The sequence below is a fragment of the Alnus glutinosa genome, chromosome 2 (genome assembly GCF_958979055.1).
Source record: "Alnus glutinosa chromosome 2, dhAlnGlut1.1, whole genome shotgun sequence".
Taxonomy (NCBI): domain Eukaryota; kingdom Viridiplantae; phylum Streptophyta; class Magnoliopsida; order Fagales; family Betulaceae; genus Alnus; species Alnus glutinosa.
Genome location: NC_084887.1, coordinates 11841454 through 11862399, shown reverse-complemented (window position 1 = coordinate 11862399; position 20946 = coordinate 11841454). Strand labels below are relative to the sequence as shown.

Sequence of the window (20946 nt, the reverse complement as noted above, 5' to 3'; positions counted from 1 at the left end):
CGGGGTACGTTGACGTAGACTATGTAGGCGATTTGGATGACAAGAGGTCTACCACAGGGTGTGTTTACTCTTGTAGGAGGGCTTATTTGTTAGAGATCCATGATCCAATCTATGCTTGCAATGTCCACAACTGAGGCGAAGCGCATGGCGGTGGCTGAGGCTGCAAAGGAAGCTTTGTGGTTCAAAGGTTATTCAGTAAGGTGGAGTTCAGCTACATTGTGACAGTTAGAGTGCCATTGATGTGAGGTTCCACAAGATCAGGGAATTGGTCTCTACAGATGACTTGTTACTAGAGAAGATCCATACTTTTGAGAATGCAGCAGACATGTTGATGAAGTTGGCTACCGCAGACAAGTTCAAGCATTGCTTGGACTTGATAAATGTCTTCAGGTGCTAGAAAGGAGATGAGGAGAGGCGGCAACCCCAAACTTATTAGTTCCAGGTGGAGGTACAAGCGTGTCTATTTTCAAGGTGGAGAATACTCGCCAAGATGGAGATTGTTGAAGATAGTGGCTTTTATTCGCGGACAACCGTCTGAACGAGCCTAGTGAGGTGTTCGGACGTCTTCCAGTGTTCGGTGTCGGGTTCAAACGGGAATGCAATGACTGTGGACAGGGGAAGTGTTATGTAGTCGTTCGGATGGTAGGCCACTAGCGCCCGGACGCGCCACAAACTAGGGTTTTTCTATGTATATGTTGTATTGTAACCCAGAATAAAGAGAGATACAGAATATAGCTCCACTCTCTCATGTGGACGTAGGCAAATTGCCGAACCACTTAAATCTTATGTCTTTCTCTCTTTTATCTTCTCTTTTCTTCTCATATTATTCATCATTATGTGTGCACGGTAACAGCAAATCACAACAGGAAAGAAGGCTGTAATTTTGTGTTTGGTTCACAGTGATGGCACTCCCACACAAGTGTCCATCCGATTTGGTTCGCAGTGATGGCACTCCTAGATACGGCCCTTTCCCTACCAGTCTCTCGATCCAGGCAGTGGTTGATGACATGTGTTCTGGCCGGTACACCAATGAGCTTCGCAACTGCATGCACAAGTAAATCCATGTTGCCATCTGCTCTCTAGTTTGTTGATACAGTGCTCCAGAAGAATGTATGCCCTTTAGAGCATAAGACATAGCGACGCGGAACCTTTTTGTGAGCCTATATGCTGTCCACAGGGGCTATTGGTTCTCAGCTCCAGCCTTCATTTGGAACCAAATGCACAAATGCTGGAATGGAATGATCAACAAACGCACCAAGGTTGCCCGACACTTGGTCCCTACTAGTCCCAGGTTTTGTCACTAGGGCTGTAAATGAGCCAGTTAGAGCTGAGTTTTGGCATTCCCAGACTGGCTCGTTTTACTTGGCTTCTAAACCAATAAAAACAAATAATAAATTAGAAGAAGAAATGATGGAACACAATAAGGAAAAAGAGAAAGAAAAAAAAGAAGAAGAAAAAGTTATCTTTCAAATTGTCTTCTAAATTGATTACTTATTTTAAACACAAATATTAATTTAATAGAATAATTTAAAAAAGTTCAAAATTACATAGCACCTAATTCGTGTTAACATATTAAATAAAACACAGAAGAAGAAAAAAAATGCACCCTCCAATTAGTCTCCAATGGCCGCTAAAAATTACAGAGCGCTTAATTCTAGTTAACATATTAAATAAAGCACACGAGAAAAAAAAAAAAAAAAAAAGCACTCCAATTAGTCTCCAATATGCTACGGTCCCATGCCCCATCTGATAAGAATCCACCATCTAGACCTTCAAATCTCTCCAACCACATGATCCCATGCCTGATGGTCCCATCAACCCATATTCTCATTTTTTTTTTCTTTTTGTTTAAGTAAACCAATGTTAGTCGGTTAGTGGTCCTTCACTCCTCCTTATCTTCTTGGAAATATCAGTTCTTTCTACTCTTTTCTTCTTCTTCTTCATCTTTTTTTTTTTTTTTTTTTTTTTAATTTTTTTAATTTTTTAATTTATAGATCTCTTTAGACTCTCTTCAATCTGTAAGTTCTCTCTATACTCTCTTCTTCTTTATTTATTTATTTATCTTTTTATAGATCTCTCTAGACTCTTCCATCTGTAAGTTCTCTCTATACTCTCTTCCTTTTATTTTATTTTATTTATTTAATTTTATAGATCTCTCTAGACTCTCTTCAACCTTACAGATCCTCATGCATTTTTTCTGATCTTATCCATCTCTTAGATTCTTATGGCCACTTACAAATTTATTTATTTATTTTATTTTTTTCCGTAGAAAAACCCAAAATTTCAAAGCAAAATCATATTAGAAATTTAGAGCTTCTAGAGAACTGAGAGCATATAACTCACGGTACCTGATGAGTGATGAGTACTGACTGTGCTTGTGGTGCATGGACGGTCGATGGTTGATGCACAGCCAGATCATGGTGTTTCCAAGCGGTTTTTCTCAGTTCTCTCGCCTCTCAGTATTTTCAAGCACTGTGGTGTTTTTTTTTTTTTTTTTTTTTTTTTTTTTTTTTTTTTTTCTTTTTTTCTTTTCTTGGGGTTAAGTGTGAGATTGAGGGTTTGAGAGAAATTTGAGAGTTATTATTAAGTAAATTTTGCCCCCTTTTTTCCTTGTGTAGTGTGAATTTTTATTGAGATTGGGTTGGCGTGTTGGAGTAGATTTTCTGATTGTTGATAACTTGATTGCTGATGTATATATATATATATATATATAATCTGTTGCGTCTGTGGGTTTTTCTTTTTCTTTTTCTTTTTTTCTTTTTTTTTTTTTTTTTTTTTTTCCTTTATAGTTTAATATTTACTTTGTGTTTACTATGTTGTGACTTGTCGTGGACTTGTTGGGTTTTTATTTTTTTAAAAAAAATATAGAAAAAAAAATTATATTAATTTGTAGTTACTGGTGAAAAATTTTTTATTTATTTTTGGGAGGTGGGGAGGGCTAGATTTTATTTTTGCCGGGGCCATAATGCTTTACCCAAATATATATATATATATATTTCAAGGCTTTGAATTTTTTTGAGGAGGCCATGGCCCCCCCAATGCCAGACGTGCCTCCGCCCCTGGCCATGGCGGTGATTCAGCCATCCCCTTGGCCAAAATAAGAGTGGCCGGCCACCCCCAGTTTGCCGAAAAGCTACCCCTTCAATTAAATTTATTATTTTTTAATTGAAAATATGACACGTGACAAATGTATTATAGGAATATTTCAACAAAAATAGTTTTTTTAATACTTTTTGGCAGTTTGTGGAGCCCGAGTGATACACTTGGAAGTTCATAGGGCTACTTTAAAAATAACCGATAGTTTGAAAGATTTTTTATAACTAACCATTTTTCTTATTATTGTTTCTGCTCAATTTCCTCTAACAACTTTTCCTATCAAAATAATCACTGTAAAACAAAAATAAAAATTGAAATCGAATTCATGTACTTTGAACATCTATGATAGATGACAACAATATATAATTGTAGACTTGTAGTAGTAATATTAGTCCTTGTCTAACTCCTGATATTAAAGTTGACATTGCGCGCGGTTTCTTATCAGACTCAGCAATCTACTCACGATTAATGTTTTAAGAAAAAATATTACGGAAAATGTAAAGTACTCCATGGAACAATCAATTTTCAACCAAAAGCAATCAATTGTAACTTTTTTTCTCTACATTTCTCTTCCCTGGGCTAATTTCACATCTCCGTCAGACTCGATCAATTGTTTACCAAAACCTTGATGTCAACTTATTACATCATAAGGCATGAAAGAACTTTGAACAAGTCCATCAATTTATGGTAATAACGGAGAATCAGTCAGGTCGACAGGAATCAACATATATATATATATATGGTAATAACGGAGAAGGCACTGCGATATTGACCTCAGTCAGGTAGACAGGAATCAACATATATATATATATATATATATATGCGGTAATCTTCCGCCCCAGTATCTACCTGACTGGGTTAATATTTAGCTTAAATCCAATGTATATATCAGAGTTGTATTACTTCTCATTTTATAGCTGTATAGCAGTTTTCTGTTTTGCTTAGTTAGGAAAATATTTTTATTGCTGGTTAGATATTTGGTTAGTCTTATCCTTGGCGAGGAAGTTTCTGTAATCCAGTATATATATAATGCGACTCTTGTAAGCTTATTATTCTGAGGTCAATAGAAATTCCATTTTCCAAACTCTCTCTAAACTTGACAGTATATATGCTTCTGAGTCTAAAGCCAATGTATGCTTCTGAGTCTGTTAACCTGTCTAAAATGCCCAAAAGAGCAGGAGGATTGTATGCAAATGCAGTCCACTATTTCAGTATCTTTTTGTTGATTATCTTGGTATTTAGTTCATCAAATGGCATGTCAAACGCACTGGATGATGCTCTGGAGAAACGCCAACCTGACTGCGCGCTCAGCTTAGGTGCTGTTGTAGATTCCACCTCCCTTGCCGGAAAAAAGGAGAAAGTGTCAATGGAGATGGCGCTTAAGGATTTTTATGGCCGGAGGACCAGTCTCCGGCATTACCCTACTCTACATGTGAGAAACTCTCGAGGAGACCCCATCCGCGCAGCCTCTTCTGGTGAGAACTACTTTACCTTGTCTTAATTGCTTCTTAATTCAACAAGCATTTTTTCCACAAGTATCTATCGGGTCTACTGGTCTAGAGAGGGATAAATAAGTCCTATTAAACTATTTTACAACAAAAAGGACAAAAGGGAAAAAAATTATCACCCAACAGTTCAATATATGAATTCTCTGGTGCTAATTGATCTAGATCAACAATAATTTTACATAAATATCTAAGACCAATTATACCGTGCATGCGTGTCATTTATAAACAGAATACACATATGAATAGTTATCTCAAGATCTTCATATTGTTATCAATATGCTTGGCTAACTACCATTAATAGTGATGTTGACCAAGGTGTGGATTAATATAAAAAAAGAAAAAAGAAAAAAAATAAAAATAAAAATAAAAATCAGTCACTATAATTGGTCTAAATTACAAATCACTCCGATCCATGCGGCATACAAATAATTCAGAGGTTATCAGGGTATACTGAAATAATAATTTAGTCTCAACACTCAAAATACTTGATAGTTTCCGTTAATGTGCATATCAGTACCGTAAAATGATGACTTGTGTCACTTTTGATAGAAAAAAAAAAAGGAAAAGAAAATACAAAATTAATTATGTGGTTTACTTTATTTACAATTAATTCTATAACATATCAAAATAAACTCAGAGGTTCTTGCTAATAAGATGGTGATACGTTTCGCTATTAATTAATAAAAACAAATATATTAAACTAAAAATATTAATATTATGTTTTTTTTTTTTATAAAAGAAAAAAGAAAAAAAAATAGAAAGAAGGAAAAGGGGGGCTACCGGTTGGGCAGCAACCCTTTTGGGGGTCACTTGCGAGCCACCTTTTTTTTTTTTTTCAAATAGTTATATAATTAATTTTTTGTTTTTTTAGAGGACAATGGTATTATCAGAAAAAAATGGCATTTTTAGAACACGTTGATTATTTGATAGGTCACTTTAGTACACTTATAAATTCAATAGACTATTTTAAAATCGATTGTTAGTTTATGAGGCTTTTTTATATTTAACCTATTTATTTTTTTAAAGTGATTGGACATGTACTAGGTCGAGAGTTCCACTCACGAAATAAGAATTAATATTCTCAATCTTATTAGTATTAGTTGCCTTAGGTCCCACTGATACATGTCTTGATGAATTAGGTCAGATTATGGCTCAATCGAATTTGAGGGAGTGCCTACGGTTCCCACAGTCTATGCCCTCTTATACGCTCCTAGCACAGTTAGAATAGTTATAATTGATCTTGCCACCTGCCTTTTTTTCTCAAAAAAAATGAATAAATAATAATTGATTGGCTAACTGTAATCACTCACATAAGCACGTTAACGCAATAATCATCACATATATTGCATTAACGTGTAACCTCATTGGTAACCTCTCGTAAGTACAGTCTGACAGACTGTAGACCAGATAGGAGATTGAAGTAAATGTCTACCCATGGATATCACTGGAGTATCGTAAGAGCACTCCCAATAGCTTATGTATTTCTCAATCTAGAATAGCTAACCAAAACTCACTTTATCTAATTTAGCTAATGAGTTTTAAAAGACAGTACCATACATCTGGCTATCTATTCTTAACTCTATATTATTTCTTTATTATTTTTTTATTAATTTTTTGTTAACAAATGGAAAGGTGAAAGGTGAAAGAAAAGTGAAAAGTGAAAGAAAAAACAGTAAAATAATTATAGATTTGTGAATGGTATGTCCAACTTCACATATAGAATTGCACTATTCACAAATGGAGGTTAAATCTATTATAGCTTTTGAATAGATAAGCCAATGAAAAACTTTTGGCACTTTCATTATTTATTGTAGCCAAAAGTAAATTTTACATAATTCACTTTTCTTTCCCTGAATCTTCAACCGCACATGAATTAAGATTCCACAAGATTCTCGGCCAAAAGTCAAGAGATCCGAAGCATGGAATTCAAAAAGCACAGGGGCCTTAAATGAGGGTGACCCGAGATGATTGGAGTGTGAACGTGGAAATTTTGCGCCTGAAAGCAGTTAAATTTTGCGCCTTAACTGAACGCCAATTTCCTATTCTAAAATTTGGGTTCTTAGAACCTCTAACCATACTTGAGATTTCTTAAAGGCGATCGCCTGTTTTGCAAGAGCATGAGCAGATTGCACTAGATAATTTTTTAATATGGAAAATCCAAATTAACAAGAAAATTAAACAACAGGCCATGATCAGCTAATTTGACTTTCATACGATCGATAACAAGCACAAAACTTACAAAGCTCTGATCATACGATATTCTTATTGAACGAACAACACAAAAATCATAACCTTAATTTGACTTTCATTGTTAAATTATAAAATAACACTGACTAATAAAAAAAATTAAATACTAATTAATAACCAAATTAATAAAAAACCTAGATAAAACTTTTAAGACTGGCCGGATTATTTATTTTTCGTTCAGCATCAAGTAGATTGTTCTTATTGGATTGTAGACTGAAAATTTTGATTGCGCGCAGCTAAGATCCTCATCAAGAAGCATCATGCAAGGGCAATTATAGGGTTCAAAACATGGCAGGAGGCAATCTCAGTTGCTCAACTTGGCAATGAATACCGAGTCCCTATAGTATCATTGGCAAATAAAACCCCGCCACTGTGCGCCTCTTGCCAATGGCCATTCCTGGTTAGCGCGGCTCGCAGCCTAGACGCTCAGATGAAAGCTGTGGCGGCTATAATTCAGAGTTGGCAATGGCGGAAAGTCAACATCATCTATGAAGACTTCAACCCAGCTATCAGTGGCATCACTCCCAACATCATTAGGGCTATAAAAGCAGTGGACGCGGAGATTAATGAACTTTTGCCCCTCTCTCCTTTTTCTGCGTACCCTTCTATATCAGAAAAGTTGGAGAGCCTGAAAAATGGACAATGCAGAGTTTTCATTGTTCACACTTCCATTACATTAGCCACTAAAATCTTCAAGGAAGCGAGTGAGATGGGAATGATGGGGAAAGACTTTGTATGGATCACCACCAATGATATTACTAGTCAGATAGATTCGCTTAATGCATCATCCATCTCCTCGATGCAAGGTGTCTTGGGAGTCAAGAGCTACTTTTCCACCTCCAATAAACGCTTAAAAGATTTCCAATCTAGATTTCGGGTTATGTTTCGTTTGCTATATCCTGATGGGCCACTTCCGGAACCAGGAACTTCTACCTTGCAGGCCTATGATGCTGCATGGGCAGTGGCTCTTGCATTAGAGGGAAACCCATATTCGAAAAGCAGTAGGAATGGTTGTGTGGATAAAATGAATGGAGAAGAGTTGTTCGAACACATATTGAAAAGCAATTTTGAGGGCTTGACTGGTGCATTCAATTTTAGTAGTGAGCGGAAATTGGCTCCAGTTCACATTTTTCGCTTAGTTAATGTGGTCGGAAAGAGCTACAGGAAGCTTGGATACTGGACGGAGGGATTGGGCTTCTCAGAGAGCATCCATAAGTTGAGCAATTACAGCAAGTCGATGAAAATTCTAGGACAAGTGTTTTGGCCAGGCGGCCCCTGGTCAGTGCCAAGAGGATGGGCGATACCAACTAGTCATGCCTACCGACTGAAAATAGGAGTACCTGAGGGGAGCACATTTAAAGAATTAGTGAATGTAGCATATGATCGTCCTGGTGGAAATGCAATCATCAGTGGATTTTCCATCGAAGTCTTCAATGCCACATTAGCGTTTCTACCATATCACTTGCCATATGCTTTTATACCATTGAATGGCACCTATGATCATTTGGTGGAACAAATTCATGTTCAGGTGAAATACTTTCTCTACTTCATACCCATTTAGACGTACAGTACTAAACACTTGTTCTAGCTTAACCGCCCATGCATGTGTTGAATCCATTGTGGAGAAAAATTGAGCGGAAACAGACCTCTCACCTAGAACTCAGTGGAAGGAGACTATGCCACTTAGCCACATCATTAATATAGCAATCTATAAATATTTATAAGACATCCATTCATCTGCAACATAGAACGTACTTTATAATACAATACTGTGTAGTGAAAACAACTTAATTAACTTTGCTCCGGATTCACATAAATGAACCTATTTGATCTCATTTAGGATTACACCTTATGATTAAAGCATTTCAAAATGACTTCATTTGACCCTAAGAGGTTGGCTCGAGTGGTTAATCACTTAGCTGTAGTGCCTTATGATGCATTAGATATAAAGTTGGACTCCCTTGAGTGCCAACATTTTCTTGGGACCATGTCTACGAGCGAAAGCTCAAATTTTACGCGACCCGTATAGATGTGGCACTTTGCATGGTGTTCCGGTCGGGGTGAAGCCCCGGCCAAATAAGAGCCCTGGTTGTTATAAAAAAAAAAAAAAAAAAAAAAAAAAAAAAAAAAAAAAAAAAAAAAGCTTTGTTGGCATGTTAGGGTAACATTTTACAAGTTGAACACCTTTATTTCATTTTAAGTTGCCTCAACTGAATTTTTTCCTTCTATATGTGAAGAATCTTGATGCAATTGTTGGAGATATAGCCATAGTTTCCAATCGTTCTATACATGCAGAATTTTCGCAACCATATACTGAGTCTGGTCTCCAGATGCTGATATATATAAAACCTAAAAAATACGGTAGAGCTTGGTTGTTCTAGAAGCCATTCACCATCTATCTGTGGGCCTTGACAGGGGTTATTAATGTTTATAATGGATTTGTGGTGTGGTTGATAGAGCGAAATCACCGCCCAGATTTTAGAGGCAGTATACATAACCAAATTGGAACCATGCTTTCCTTATCCTTCACAACACTCTTCTCACTAAAGGGTAACCATATTTATCTTCCCTCTTGTTTGTCTTAATTAATTACTTATATTAAGCCATTAAAGTACAAAGATAGTAATAAAGATACTTTTGTAAGGCCCTTTTTTTTTTAAATCAAAGATGTTAGAAAATTGATTAAATAATTAAATTTACTCTTTCTTATAAATTTAATTTTTTTTAAATAAATGATGAGTTAACAGGACGTGAAAGTTTAAGATACTTTGAAGTAATTGAAACCTACTAAGCAAGGATATCAACAGTACTAGTCTCTGTGTGACACAGGGAGAAAGTGTCAAGTACAATGAATCAAAATAACATTAAACTACATTAGAGAATCCATAAATAGAATCTTGTTGTCCAAGCTATGGAATGCTCTCACGTATGTCATGTGTTTACTTGTAGGAGAGAAATTACACAGCAATCTGTCACGGATGGCAATGACAGTATGGCTATTTGTTGCGTTAGTCCTCACACAAAGTTTCACTGCCAGTCTAACAACTTTGCTTACCGTTCAAAGCCTTGATCCAATAAACGTCGACATCGAGACACTTATAAAGAGTGGAGCCAAAGTTGGGTGCGATGCGAATTCCTTTGTTGTGGATTATTTGGGGTCCGTCGTAGGTTTTGATCCCAAAAACATAGTGGGAAAGTATACAGAAGATGATTATCCAGAGGCTCTTAAAAAGGGAGAGATAAAAGCAGCTTTTCTTCAGGTCCCATATGTTAAAATTTTTCTCGCCAAATATTGTGAAGGTTTCACCACTTCGGGACCAACACTTAAAGTTGGAGGCTTAGGATTTGTGAGTGTTCATTGAGCCATTCACCGCTTTGAATTAATCCTTCATCTTCCTTTTCTAATTAAATTGTGTTTTTGGATATACATATTTGTGTGGGCTTAAAGAATATACTCATGTCTCAGGCTTTTGCGAGGAATTCTCCTTATCTACCTGATATTTCCGAAGCAGTTCTTAAAGTGTCTGAAACTGGAAAATTGCAAAAGCTTTGGCATTCTTTAACCTCATCCCTCAACTGCTCCGAACCCACCGCTCAGCCTGATGATACTCATGATAGGCTTGGACTGAATAGTTTCTGCGGCCTCTTTGTCATCACTGGTGGAACATCCACCATTGCTCTCTTCATATTCATCTTTCATCATGTTCGCCACAGATGGTATCAACCTAGCTTCTAGCGAAGGACAACAACATCATAACCCTGTCAACGATGAGTTACTGATGTTTGGTCCTGAAATTCAGAACTGGAATCAGTCATATTTGTATAGCGAAGGACAACAACATCATAACCCTGTCAACGACGAGTTACTGATGTTTGGTCCTGAAATTCAGAACTGGAATCAGTCATATTTGTAATAAAGAAGTGAGTTAACAGCACACGTTATAGCTACTTATATCATTTAGTTCAATGCCAAAAATCTGGTCCTCCAGATTTAGGGTGTAATTAATTGTTTCTATTTGGATCTTTTTGCTTCTCGAATTCATGAATACGGGATTGATGTAATATATATATATATATATATATATATATATATATATATATTGTAATAGAAATGATTGATGGATATGATGTTTATGTAAAACCCCAATATTATATAGGCCAGGTTATGTTGGGTAATTATTATGACCAGGCAATTTTTTTTTTTTTTTTTATATACAACATATAAAATGGACCATTACAGTGACACGACGATGTGTCACAAAACTAACATATAGTATATACCCCATAATATATATCTGGTAAATCAAAGTATAACATATATTTAACTATGTAACAGAAAACATAAACCTGAATAGCAAAAATTACAACTTATACATCTATCACAAATTAATTACAACAAAGAGCTACATAACATCTATATGTTTAAGTCTTATTAATATATTAATTACATAACAAAAATGGTTTTACAACAAATAAGTGACACAAGCGTCACAAGCTATATACAAAACCTCTAAAACAGTGGACAGCCCATGGTCCAACAATTACGATCGTTGCGGTAAGCTTCAGCCATAATAATCCAAGTACAATGCTACAAGATCATTGAGTACAGTTGAAATACCTGCAGCCAAAGCATCAATGTCTACATGGATGTATGATTAATGATACTTGTATAGGTGAAAGTATGAGTTCACTGCCTCAGTACATAATACCAAAACCTCAACGGCATAGAACTCACTAAGTTTTTGTGTAAAATCGGCATTTTACTTAGTCTTTTGTTTACAATAACAAATACTATTTTAGTCATGAAAACCCGTCCTTTGAAATCACATCGTAACAGATAGAGTAAACACAAGCATAGCATAAAAATATTATTCTTATTTCAACATACTTACGTACAAACTCATACCTTAACTCAAATCACATCATACATTACCATACAACGCATACTTTTATTCTATTTCCCTTTATTCTGTATTTTATTTCTGAAACCAAGAGCATTGATGTGCAAATTTTAATGTTCGCAAGCGCACGAATCATTTACAATATAATGTATGCGGAAATGCGAAATCATATTCATAGAAAATTGTGTTGCAAAAATTAATTTATATTTAAACTAATTCTATTTTAACCTAATTACGAATTTTGGGGTTTTGTGAATAAAAGAAAAATAAAATAAAATAAAATAAAACAAAAAAATATATATATACTAAGGTTTTAGAATCCACACCCACCAAATCACAGCAACATATTCTCATGTTCGTCAATACATATCCAAAGTTCTCACCGTACAAATCCTATATATGTTTTACTATGCTTCAAAAATTAATTAAATCATTCAATGAATTCGTTCTTTGCATAAATCACAAAAGATATCCGATTTAAACCAAATCATCAAATGTATCCGTAGAACGAAACACAATGAATATCCAATGTTTTGACAAATGAAAAATCCAAGCAATCAATTAAATGAAACTATCTCAAATCATCACATATATCTGAAAATCACAATAGATATTCAAGAAATCATTTCAATAATTGAAAAGTAGTAAAACATTGAAAATATTAAATCAAATAAAATCGGATAGTAAAAACTCTCTTAAAAATATTGTTGCTCTTCAAAGGTGAGCTGGTTTCATCCTCAATCTTAATTGAAAAAAAAAATTAGCTACTCATCATTAAAAAGAAAATACAAAATTTTATTAAGAACATAAAATAAAATAAAAAAAGGGGAAAAGTACACATAACCCCCTCAAACTACCACTTTGCTGTCAATGTACTCCCCAAACTATCAATTGTGTCAATGTCCCCCCTTAAACTACCAAAAAATGTCAATGTCCCCCTAATGACAAAAATGCCCTTCATAAAATTATTAAAATAAAATAAAAACTAAAAAAAATTATTAAAAAAATAGAAAATAACAAAATTGTATTCCAAAAAAATAATAATAAATTAAAACTGTTATTTATTTATTTTTTTAAAAAAAAATTAATTTTCAGTTTTTTTTTTCGTTTTTTTCTTTTAAAAAAAATTGTTCTTTTTTGGTTTTTTTAATTTAATAAAAACTGGTTTTTTTTTTTGTTTTTTAATTTAATAAAAACTGGTTTTTCTTTTTTTCATTTGTTTTATTTTTTAAAAAAAATAAATAAATTTCTGTTATTTTTTGTTCGTTTTTTTTAAAGAATAAAAAATTTGTTCTTTTTTTATTATTATTTTATTTTTCGTTTTTTATTTAATTTTTTTTAAATAATTTTTTTTTTTAAGTTTTTTATTATTTTTTTATAAGTTTTTTAGTTTTAGTTTTAATTTTTTGAATTTATGAGGACATTTTTGTCTTATTCAAAAAAAATTAGGGTCATTTTTGTCTTTTTGTTGGTCTTAGGGGGGACATTGACATTTTTTGGTAGTTTAGGGGGAGACATTAACACAATTGGTAGTTTATGGGGTACATTGACAATTGAGTGGTAGTTTGAGGGGGTTATGTGTACTTTTCCCATAAAAAAACTTACAAAGAATAGAATTAGTCAAAGAACCAAATTGCTGCTATGTACAATGTTGGGATGTTTCTAAGTGGTGCCTAGCAAGGAGTATTTATAGCAAAAGATTAAGTTAAACCTACACTACAAAAAATTTAGATTTTAGTAACCTTGCTTTAATAACATGCAAAACCCTTTTCCACATTACTAAAGTGTAGTAACCTTACTTTAATAATGTAATTTTCACGTTACTAATCCTATAGTTACTAAAATAATTTTAGTAATGTGAAAATCGTCACCACGTTACAATTTAGTAATATGAAAAAATTTGCACGTTACTAAAATTTTAGAAACATGCAAAAGTGTTGCACATCACTAAATAGTAATGTGCTACATTTGCACGTTACTAAATTTTAGTAACGTGCACAAGTGTTGCACATTTCTAATTTTAGTAATATGCAACACTTTTGAATGTTACTAACTTTTAATAAAAAAAAAATTAAAAAAAAAAAATTAGACGTTACTAAAGTATATAAAATAAATAAATAAATAAATAAATATATTATTTTTAGTAACGTGTGTTCCCGCGTTACTAAAATTACGTGTAAAAAAAATAAAAAATGTTTACCCCCAACGCACCCCACTCTCTTCATCTCTCCCTCTAGCTCAGATCCGGCCATTTTTTCAGTGCCCCTCACCAAGCAAATCACTTGCAAATCCACCGGAGGCAAGGTTCTGAGGAAGCAATTGGTCACAAAGACTGCCCGGAAGTCCACTCTGGCCACTGGCGGAGTAAAGAAGCCCCACAGCTCCATTCTTGACCCACCAGGGAAGGACTAGACAGAGAGGGTGGCAGCCATGTATTGGGTCTGACCGGAGTCGATCTTTCTGGCGGGATGAACACGAAGTCGACTTGGGAGCCGGAGTTGCACAAAACAAAATATATTTAAATAAAAAAAAATAAAAAATAAAAAAATAAAAAAAGATGAATTATAAGAATTTAAAAATGACCCACGGGATCGCACAGCTGATAAAACTTCTGGACATCTGCAAATGAAACCCCCCCGAAGAAATGAATTAACAAAATTTGCAAAAAAAAAAAAAAAAAAGAACAGAAAAGAAACCACAAAGACAAAGAAGAAGAAATGGTACCTTTTCCTTCTTGTTTCTCTTTAAAATTGAAGTAGATTTCAATAATTGCAATAAATAAACCAAAATCTAAAACAAAGAAGAGAGACACGGAGCTGAGATATGTAACAAAATTTACAAAAAAAAAAAAACAGAACAGAAAAGAAACAGAAACCACAAAGACGAAGAAGAAGAAAATGGAGAAGAGTAAGGTACCTTCTTCTTCTTGTTTCTCTTTAAAATTTTAGCAGATTTTAATAAATCAAATATCTGAAACAACGACCAGAGAGAGAGAGAGAGAGAGAGAGAGAGGAGAGTTGTGAGAAATGAGTCAAATGACTAAGTTGGGAGAGAGAGAGTAAAGAGAGTACACGGTTATTTAAAAAGAAACAAAAAAAAAACAAATTGAATAAATAAATAAAATTAAACTTTTAGGTGAGGTGCGCGCGGGACACAAAAATTTTCGTGTCCCGCGTGAGCCCCCCAATAGGCTCAATCATGAGCTTTTTTGTTTTTTAATTCATTTATTTTTAATATATATATATTGAAAAACAGGTTATTCTTTTTTATTTTTCGTTTGTTTTCTTTTTCTAAAAAAAATTGTTTTCATAATTATTATTTATTTTTCCATTTGTTTTTTAAATAAATTCTTTTTCATTTTCTATTTTTTTTCATTTTTCTTTAATTTTTTTAATTTTTTTTAAATAACTTTTTTCATTTTTTTTTATTTCGAAAAATTGGTTTTTTATTTTTTATTTTTAATTTTAAGTTAATTTTGGGTTTAAAAAAAATCGTTCTTTTTCATTTTTTTTTTCATTTTTTCTTCAATTTTTTTTTAATTTTAATTTTGTTAATTTGTTTTTAATATTTTTTTTTTCAAATTTATAGACATTTTTGTCTTATTAAAAAAAGGGATAATTGCACCGTTGGTCCCTGTGGTATGCCATAATTATTTTTCACTCCCTATAGTTTAAAGAGTTCATGGGAGGTCCTCGTGATATGCAATAATTACAAATCGATCCCTGGCGTCAAATTCTGTTAAAATTTTTAACAGATTTTGTCAAATGCCACGTCAGCGACACGTGTCGCCGATAAGATGGCGACACGTGTCTATCTTAATAAAAAAATATAAATTATTAAAAAATAAATAAAAATACATATTTTTTTAAAAAAAAAAAAATTCAAAAAAAAAAAAAAAAAAAAAAAGCTGAAGGCTGGGCCACCCCCAGAGGGGTGGCCCTGCCACCCTTTCGGTTTTTTTTTTTTTTTTTTTTATTTTTTTATTTTTTTTTAAAAAAATAAGTATTTTTATTTATTTTTTAATAAATATTTTTTTTTTATTAAAAATTTACACGTGTCGCCATCTTATTGGCGACACGCGTCACTGACGTGGCATTTGACGGAATCTGTTAAAAAATTTAACAGAATTTGACGCCAGGGATCGATTTCTAATTATTGCATACCACGAGGACCTCCCATAAACTTTTTAAACCATAGGAAGTGAAAAATAATTATGGCATACCACAGGGACCAACAGTGCAATTATCCTTTAAAAAAAATACATTTTTGCCTTATATAGTATGTTAAACTAACATATTAGTTCATCTGATCAATCATGGTAGATCATCCGATCAAGATAGATTAATAGGATCGATAGATCATTCGATCGATCATTAAATTATCGATAGATCATCCAATCAATTATGGTAGATCATCTAATTGATCATGATAGATCAATAGGATTGATAGATCATCTAATCAATCATGGTAGATCATCCAATCAATCATGATAGATCAATATGATCAATAGATCATCCGATCGATAATGATAGATCAATATGATCAATAGATCATCCAATCTATCACGATGGATCGGATGGTCCATCGATCATATTAATTTATCATGATCTATTGATTATATTGATATATCATGATCGATCAGATGATCTACCATGATTAATTGGATGATCTATCAATCCTATTGATCTATCATTATCGATCGGATAGATCATCCGATTGATCATGATAAATCAATAGGATCAATAGACCTTCCGATCAATCATGGTAAATCTTGATCGATTATGATAGATCATTATTATTTAGTGAGGTGTTAAATTTGACACGTCATTAATAATTTAAAATTTAAAATTATTTTTTTTATACCAACTTAGTAACGTGCAAGAATTTTGCATGTTACTATTTTTGTTATGTGCAACAATTTGCACGTTACTAATTCAATAACGTGCAAACAATTTGCGTGTTACTAAATTTAGTAACGTGCAAAATTAGTTAGGTTACTAATTATTTAAAATTTTATTATTTTAAAAAAAATTATAGACGTAATATTTAATAACGTGGAAATTTTTGCACGTTACTAAATAGTAATGTGCAAATTTTAGCACATTACTAAATAGTAATGTGCTAAATTTTGCACGTTACTAATGTAGTAACGTGCAAAATTTTAGGGTTACTACTTTAATACGTACCAAATTTAATAACGTGCAAATTTTCACACGTTATTAAATAGTAATGTGCAAATTTTAGCACGTTACTAAATAGTAATGTGCAAATTTTAGCACATTACTAAATAGTAATGTGCTAAATTTTGCACGTTACTAATGTAGTAACGTGCAAAATTTTAGGGTTACTACTTTAGTACGTACCAAATTTAATAACGTGCAAATTTTCACACGTTATTAAATTGTAACGTGCATATTTTCGCACGTTACTAAATAATAACGTGTTAAAATTAGCAGATTACTAAAGTTTTTAGTAACGTGCGAATTGTTAGCACATTACTAATATTAGTAACCTATGCAAATTTGCACGTTACTAAAATCTAAATTTTTTGTAGTGCTATCTTTTACAAAATGGCACATCTACCCCTCTAAACCCTAATAGGAGAAAAGAACGTTAGGGTTTAGGGCCATATTTTCAAAATGACACCTCTACCACTCAAAAACCAAAATAAGATAAAAGAATGCTAGGGTTTGGAGTGTCTACTGCCGCCAGGAACAAGGAAATTCGCGTTCTTATATTGCGGAACACTTATGTCGTAGTAGACCCTCAAATTAGGAAAACTATATTTCACAATGATTTGTAGCATTTTGAATTAACTTTCTAACGCTGCTAATTTCCCTTTAAACCAATACTTGAGCTAAAAGTTATGATCAAAATACTATAACTTGTGCAGAACTTGAAATTTAATCCAATCTGATTTTGACTTTCAAAATTTGCATTTTTTCACTTTAAAACTACCATTTTCTTTCCATGATCTGCAAAATACAAAAATAAAAAAAAAAAACTAACCAAAAAATTAAAAAACAAAAAAACTAAGCTAAAGGTTTAGCAAATGTGAATTAAGGGGTCCAAATATACAATATTTGGCACTCATCAAACATCAACTCACTGGTGCCAGGAGCATCAACTCTAGACTTAAAGTTTTTGTAGCTAAGAGTGTCTACTATAAACTTACACCCTTTTCCACCCATAGGACATCCATATGGCGGGATCTTTACACTAGTGCCAAGAGCATCAACTGTAACACCCCGTTATTAAAATATAATTTATGATATAATAATAAGGCAAAATAATAAATATGAATATTTATGAAAATAAATATTCATTTATTAAAGAGTCTTTATAGTTTTAGTTTAATAAAAGTTCAAATGGACTTTAAACTTTAGAATATTGGAAACAGGGTCAAACAAACTCTGTTTTAGTCGATTCAAAAATCAGAACACTCGTCTCGAAGTCCTCTAGCTACCTTCCAAATTTTATAATTTTTGGACTCAATTTAGTATCCGAAAACATCTGCAAAAAATTATACCTCTAAATTGGACGAAAATTCAGATATATATATTTTGTGGGCCCATTACTATTTCTATAAAAACTCAGCCAAGCCCATGTTAGCCCAGCCCAGCCCAGCCTCCATACACGTTGATACTGCCCAGTTACTACCCAGTTTAATTACAAAGAGAATCAAGGCAATAGTTAGAACCAAACTACTCGTCTCTTAGAGATAGAAACCAGTCATTACATGCATGACTCACTGGACAACTCATCTAACCATGTTGCAGCCCCCTTTCACGCCCAGGTGAGATGAATCCTTCCTAGCCATGGATCAATCCTTGCCCAATTGATCTCAACCTTCCATGCGTGTATAAATGGAGGTGCAGTTTCCCGTTCACTCTTCGCACATATCCTCTTCTTCCTTTCAAGTTTTTCTGCAGAAAAAAAGAAGAAGAGAAGAAGCAGAAACTCTCCATCTTCTATGTTTCTCTTCCAACCCGCAGCAACTCTCTCCTTCCTTCTTCTTTCTTCTCTGTTCTCCTTCTTTCCCGTTCTTCCCTTTACTCTCTCTCTTGCCGAGAGACACAGGGAGTCTGAACGAGAGAGTGAGAGACCGTGAGATGGAGAGAAGAAATTGAGTAGGAGACCCATAAACCGATTCTCCTCTTCCCTCTGTCGTTCCCTTAGCCAGAAACCAAACCAAACAGTGAAGAAACAAACTCTTCTTCTTCCCTGTGTAGTTCCGGCCTGCAACAGAAGAACAGAGCATAAGAGCTCTCTGTTTCTCCTCACTCGTCCAGCAGCTGTCTTCTTCTCCTCTCTCTCGGCCTAGTTGAAGAAAAATAGGAAGAAAAGGGATCCTCTCCACCTCAGGTAGTCTCTCTCTCTCTATTTCTCTTCCTCTTCCTCTCCCTGTTTCTGTTCTTTCGGGTTCAACCTGCAGTGAGGAAGAGACAAGTAGAAGAAAGGTAGAAGAGAAAAGAAAAATATAAGAAGAAGGAAGCTGGAACCGTGGTCCGTAAAGGAGGAGAAGAATAAACAAAGGAAAAAGAAAGAAGGGATAAAATGAAAAGGACAAAGAAGGAACAAAGAAGTAAAAAAGGTAGATAAAAAGTAGATGAAAGGAGTTCTCTCTCGGTGGGTACAAACAGGAAGTAATAAATTAAAAGAAATAATTACTTACATAAAAAATAAATTAAAAGAAATAATGGATAAAAGGATAAGGAAGAGAATATTTACTTTTAAATAAAATATGGTTTTAATATTTATAATTTTATGAGTTTTATTATAAGGTATCTAACGTTTTAAGTGATGTTTTTAAACAGGAATTTTCAAAGTAGAGTATGTAATATATATTATACCTATGTAGTATATATTATTCCTTTTTGGTTGTGGCCTTTATATCACATTTACGGTGTCTACTATGTTTATTATTTTAATAATAAACATATACGGTATTACAGATATTTCTATTAATTTAGATTACCGTAAATATGGAATCGGTATTATGGTTATTTCTATTTATTTAGATTACCGTAAATATGGAATCGGTTAATTGATTTTAAAATCAATTAACGATATTGTTTCCTTGATGGAAGGAAACAAATACGGTGTTTACCATTTTGAGGGTCCCTGACCTAACCTATAAATAGAGTGCCTGTGTACACCATCAGTACAGCCATCAAGCAATAGGCATAGGTTAGAAGCTCCCTCATATTTTGTTCCTAGAAGTTCTGAAGGAGTGCTTGAGCAACAATGGCCGGAGGTATGCCTAAAAACTCTTCTGTGTTTTATTTCCGCTGCGCATGTTAGGTTAAAATAATTTCATGTCTAAATTATTTCTAACATGTGGTATCAGAGCCAGCCTCTGTGCTATGTTGCTTAGCATATAATTTTACTATGCGTTATCAATATTGAATCAAATATTTTCTGTTGTCAATATTGAATCAAGTTTATTTTATTTGTTATTGTTCATCATTTTTGTTTACACACTATTGCAATATTTTGGTTCTGAATTGCAATATTGAGTATTGCCTTTTGTCTATATACTGTGATGAAACGCATGGTTTTAATCTGTGATTTACTGTTCATTGTTAAAAATTACAGTTTTGCCCCTACAAAGAAACCAAGCTAGAAACCCCTCTGGTTTGCCGTTCGGGTGCCCCTACAGAAAAAGTGGCGACCCTTGGGTCGCCGATCCGGTACCACAAGCAGCGGCCGAAAGGCCGCTGCTTCTACAGTGAAGGGTCGCCGTTTCAGCACCCGAGCAGCGGCCCTTTGGCCGCTGCTTCTGCAGAAAACGGCGACCCTGGGGTCGCCGTTCCAGCACCCGGGCAGCGGCCCCTTGGCCGCTGCCTCTGCGGTAAACGGCGACCCTTGGGTCGCCGTTTCAGCATTCTGAGTAGCGGCCGAAAGGCCGCTGCTTGTGCAGTGAACGGCGACCTTTGGGTCACCGTTCCCGCTGTCCCAGACAGGGCCGCTGCTTCTCCAGTTCACGGCGACCCACAAGGGTCGCCGTGGTCGTCAGGGCGGCGGCCTTTCTTGGCCACCGCATAAGGGGCGGCAGAAGGGGGCGGCGGTGGGAATGGATAGGGGCGGCGGCTGCTTATTTTTCTAGCCTTAGGGGTTTTTTTTTTTTTTTCAACCCAAAAGGATATAACGGGTCGGGTCGGGTTATAATTTGGGTAGGGTTTAAAACCCAA

General features: G+C 34.2%; 1 protein-coding gene across 1 annotated transcript; it reads left to right on the top strand.

Moving 5' to 3' along the window:
- The first annotated feature begins 4102 nt into the window (after positions 1–4102).
- On the top strand, positions 4103–10668 carry LOC133860284 (glutamate receptor 2.8-like). The gene is made up of 6 exons (XM_062295921.1): positions 4103–4571; positions 7088–8379; positions 9089–9173; positions 9237–9401; positions 9801–10198; positions 10318–10668. Exons 1-6 carry the CDS (start codon positions 4205–4207, stop codon positions 10585–10587), a joined length of 2577 nt encoding a protein of 858 aa, XP_062151905.1. The 5' UTR covers positions 4103–4204; the 3' UTR covers positions 10588–10668.
- The last annotated feature ends 10278 nt before the right edge of the window (positions 10669–20946 follow it).

Coding starts and splice junctions, on each gene's coding strand:
- LOC133860284 (XM_062295921.1), top strand. CDS start 4,205: ATGCTTCTGAGTCTAAAGCCAATGTATGCTTCTGAGTCTGTTAACCTG. Junction 4,572..7,087: donor CATCCGCGCAGCCTCTTCTG/GTGAGAACTACT, acceptor GATTGCGCGCAG/CTAAGATCCTCATCAAGAAG. Junction 9,174..9,236: donor GCAACCATATACTGAGTCTG/GTCTCCAGATGC, acceptor TGTTCTAGAAGC/CATTCACCATCTATCTGTGG.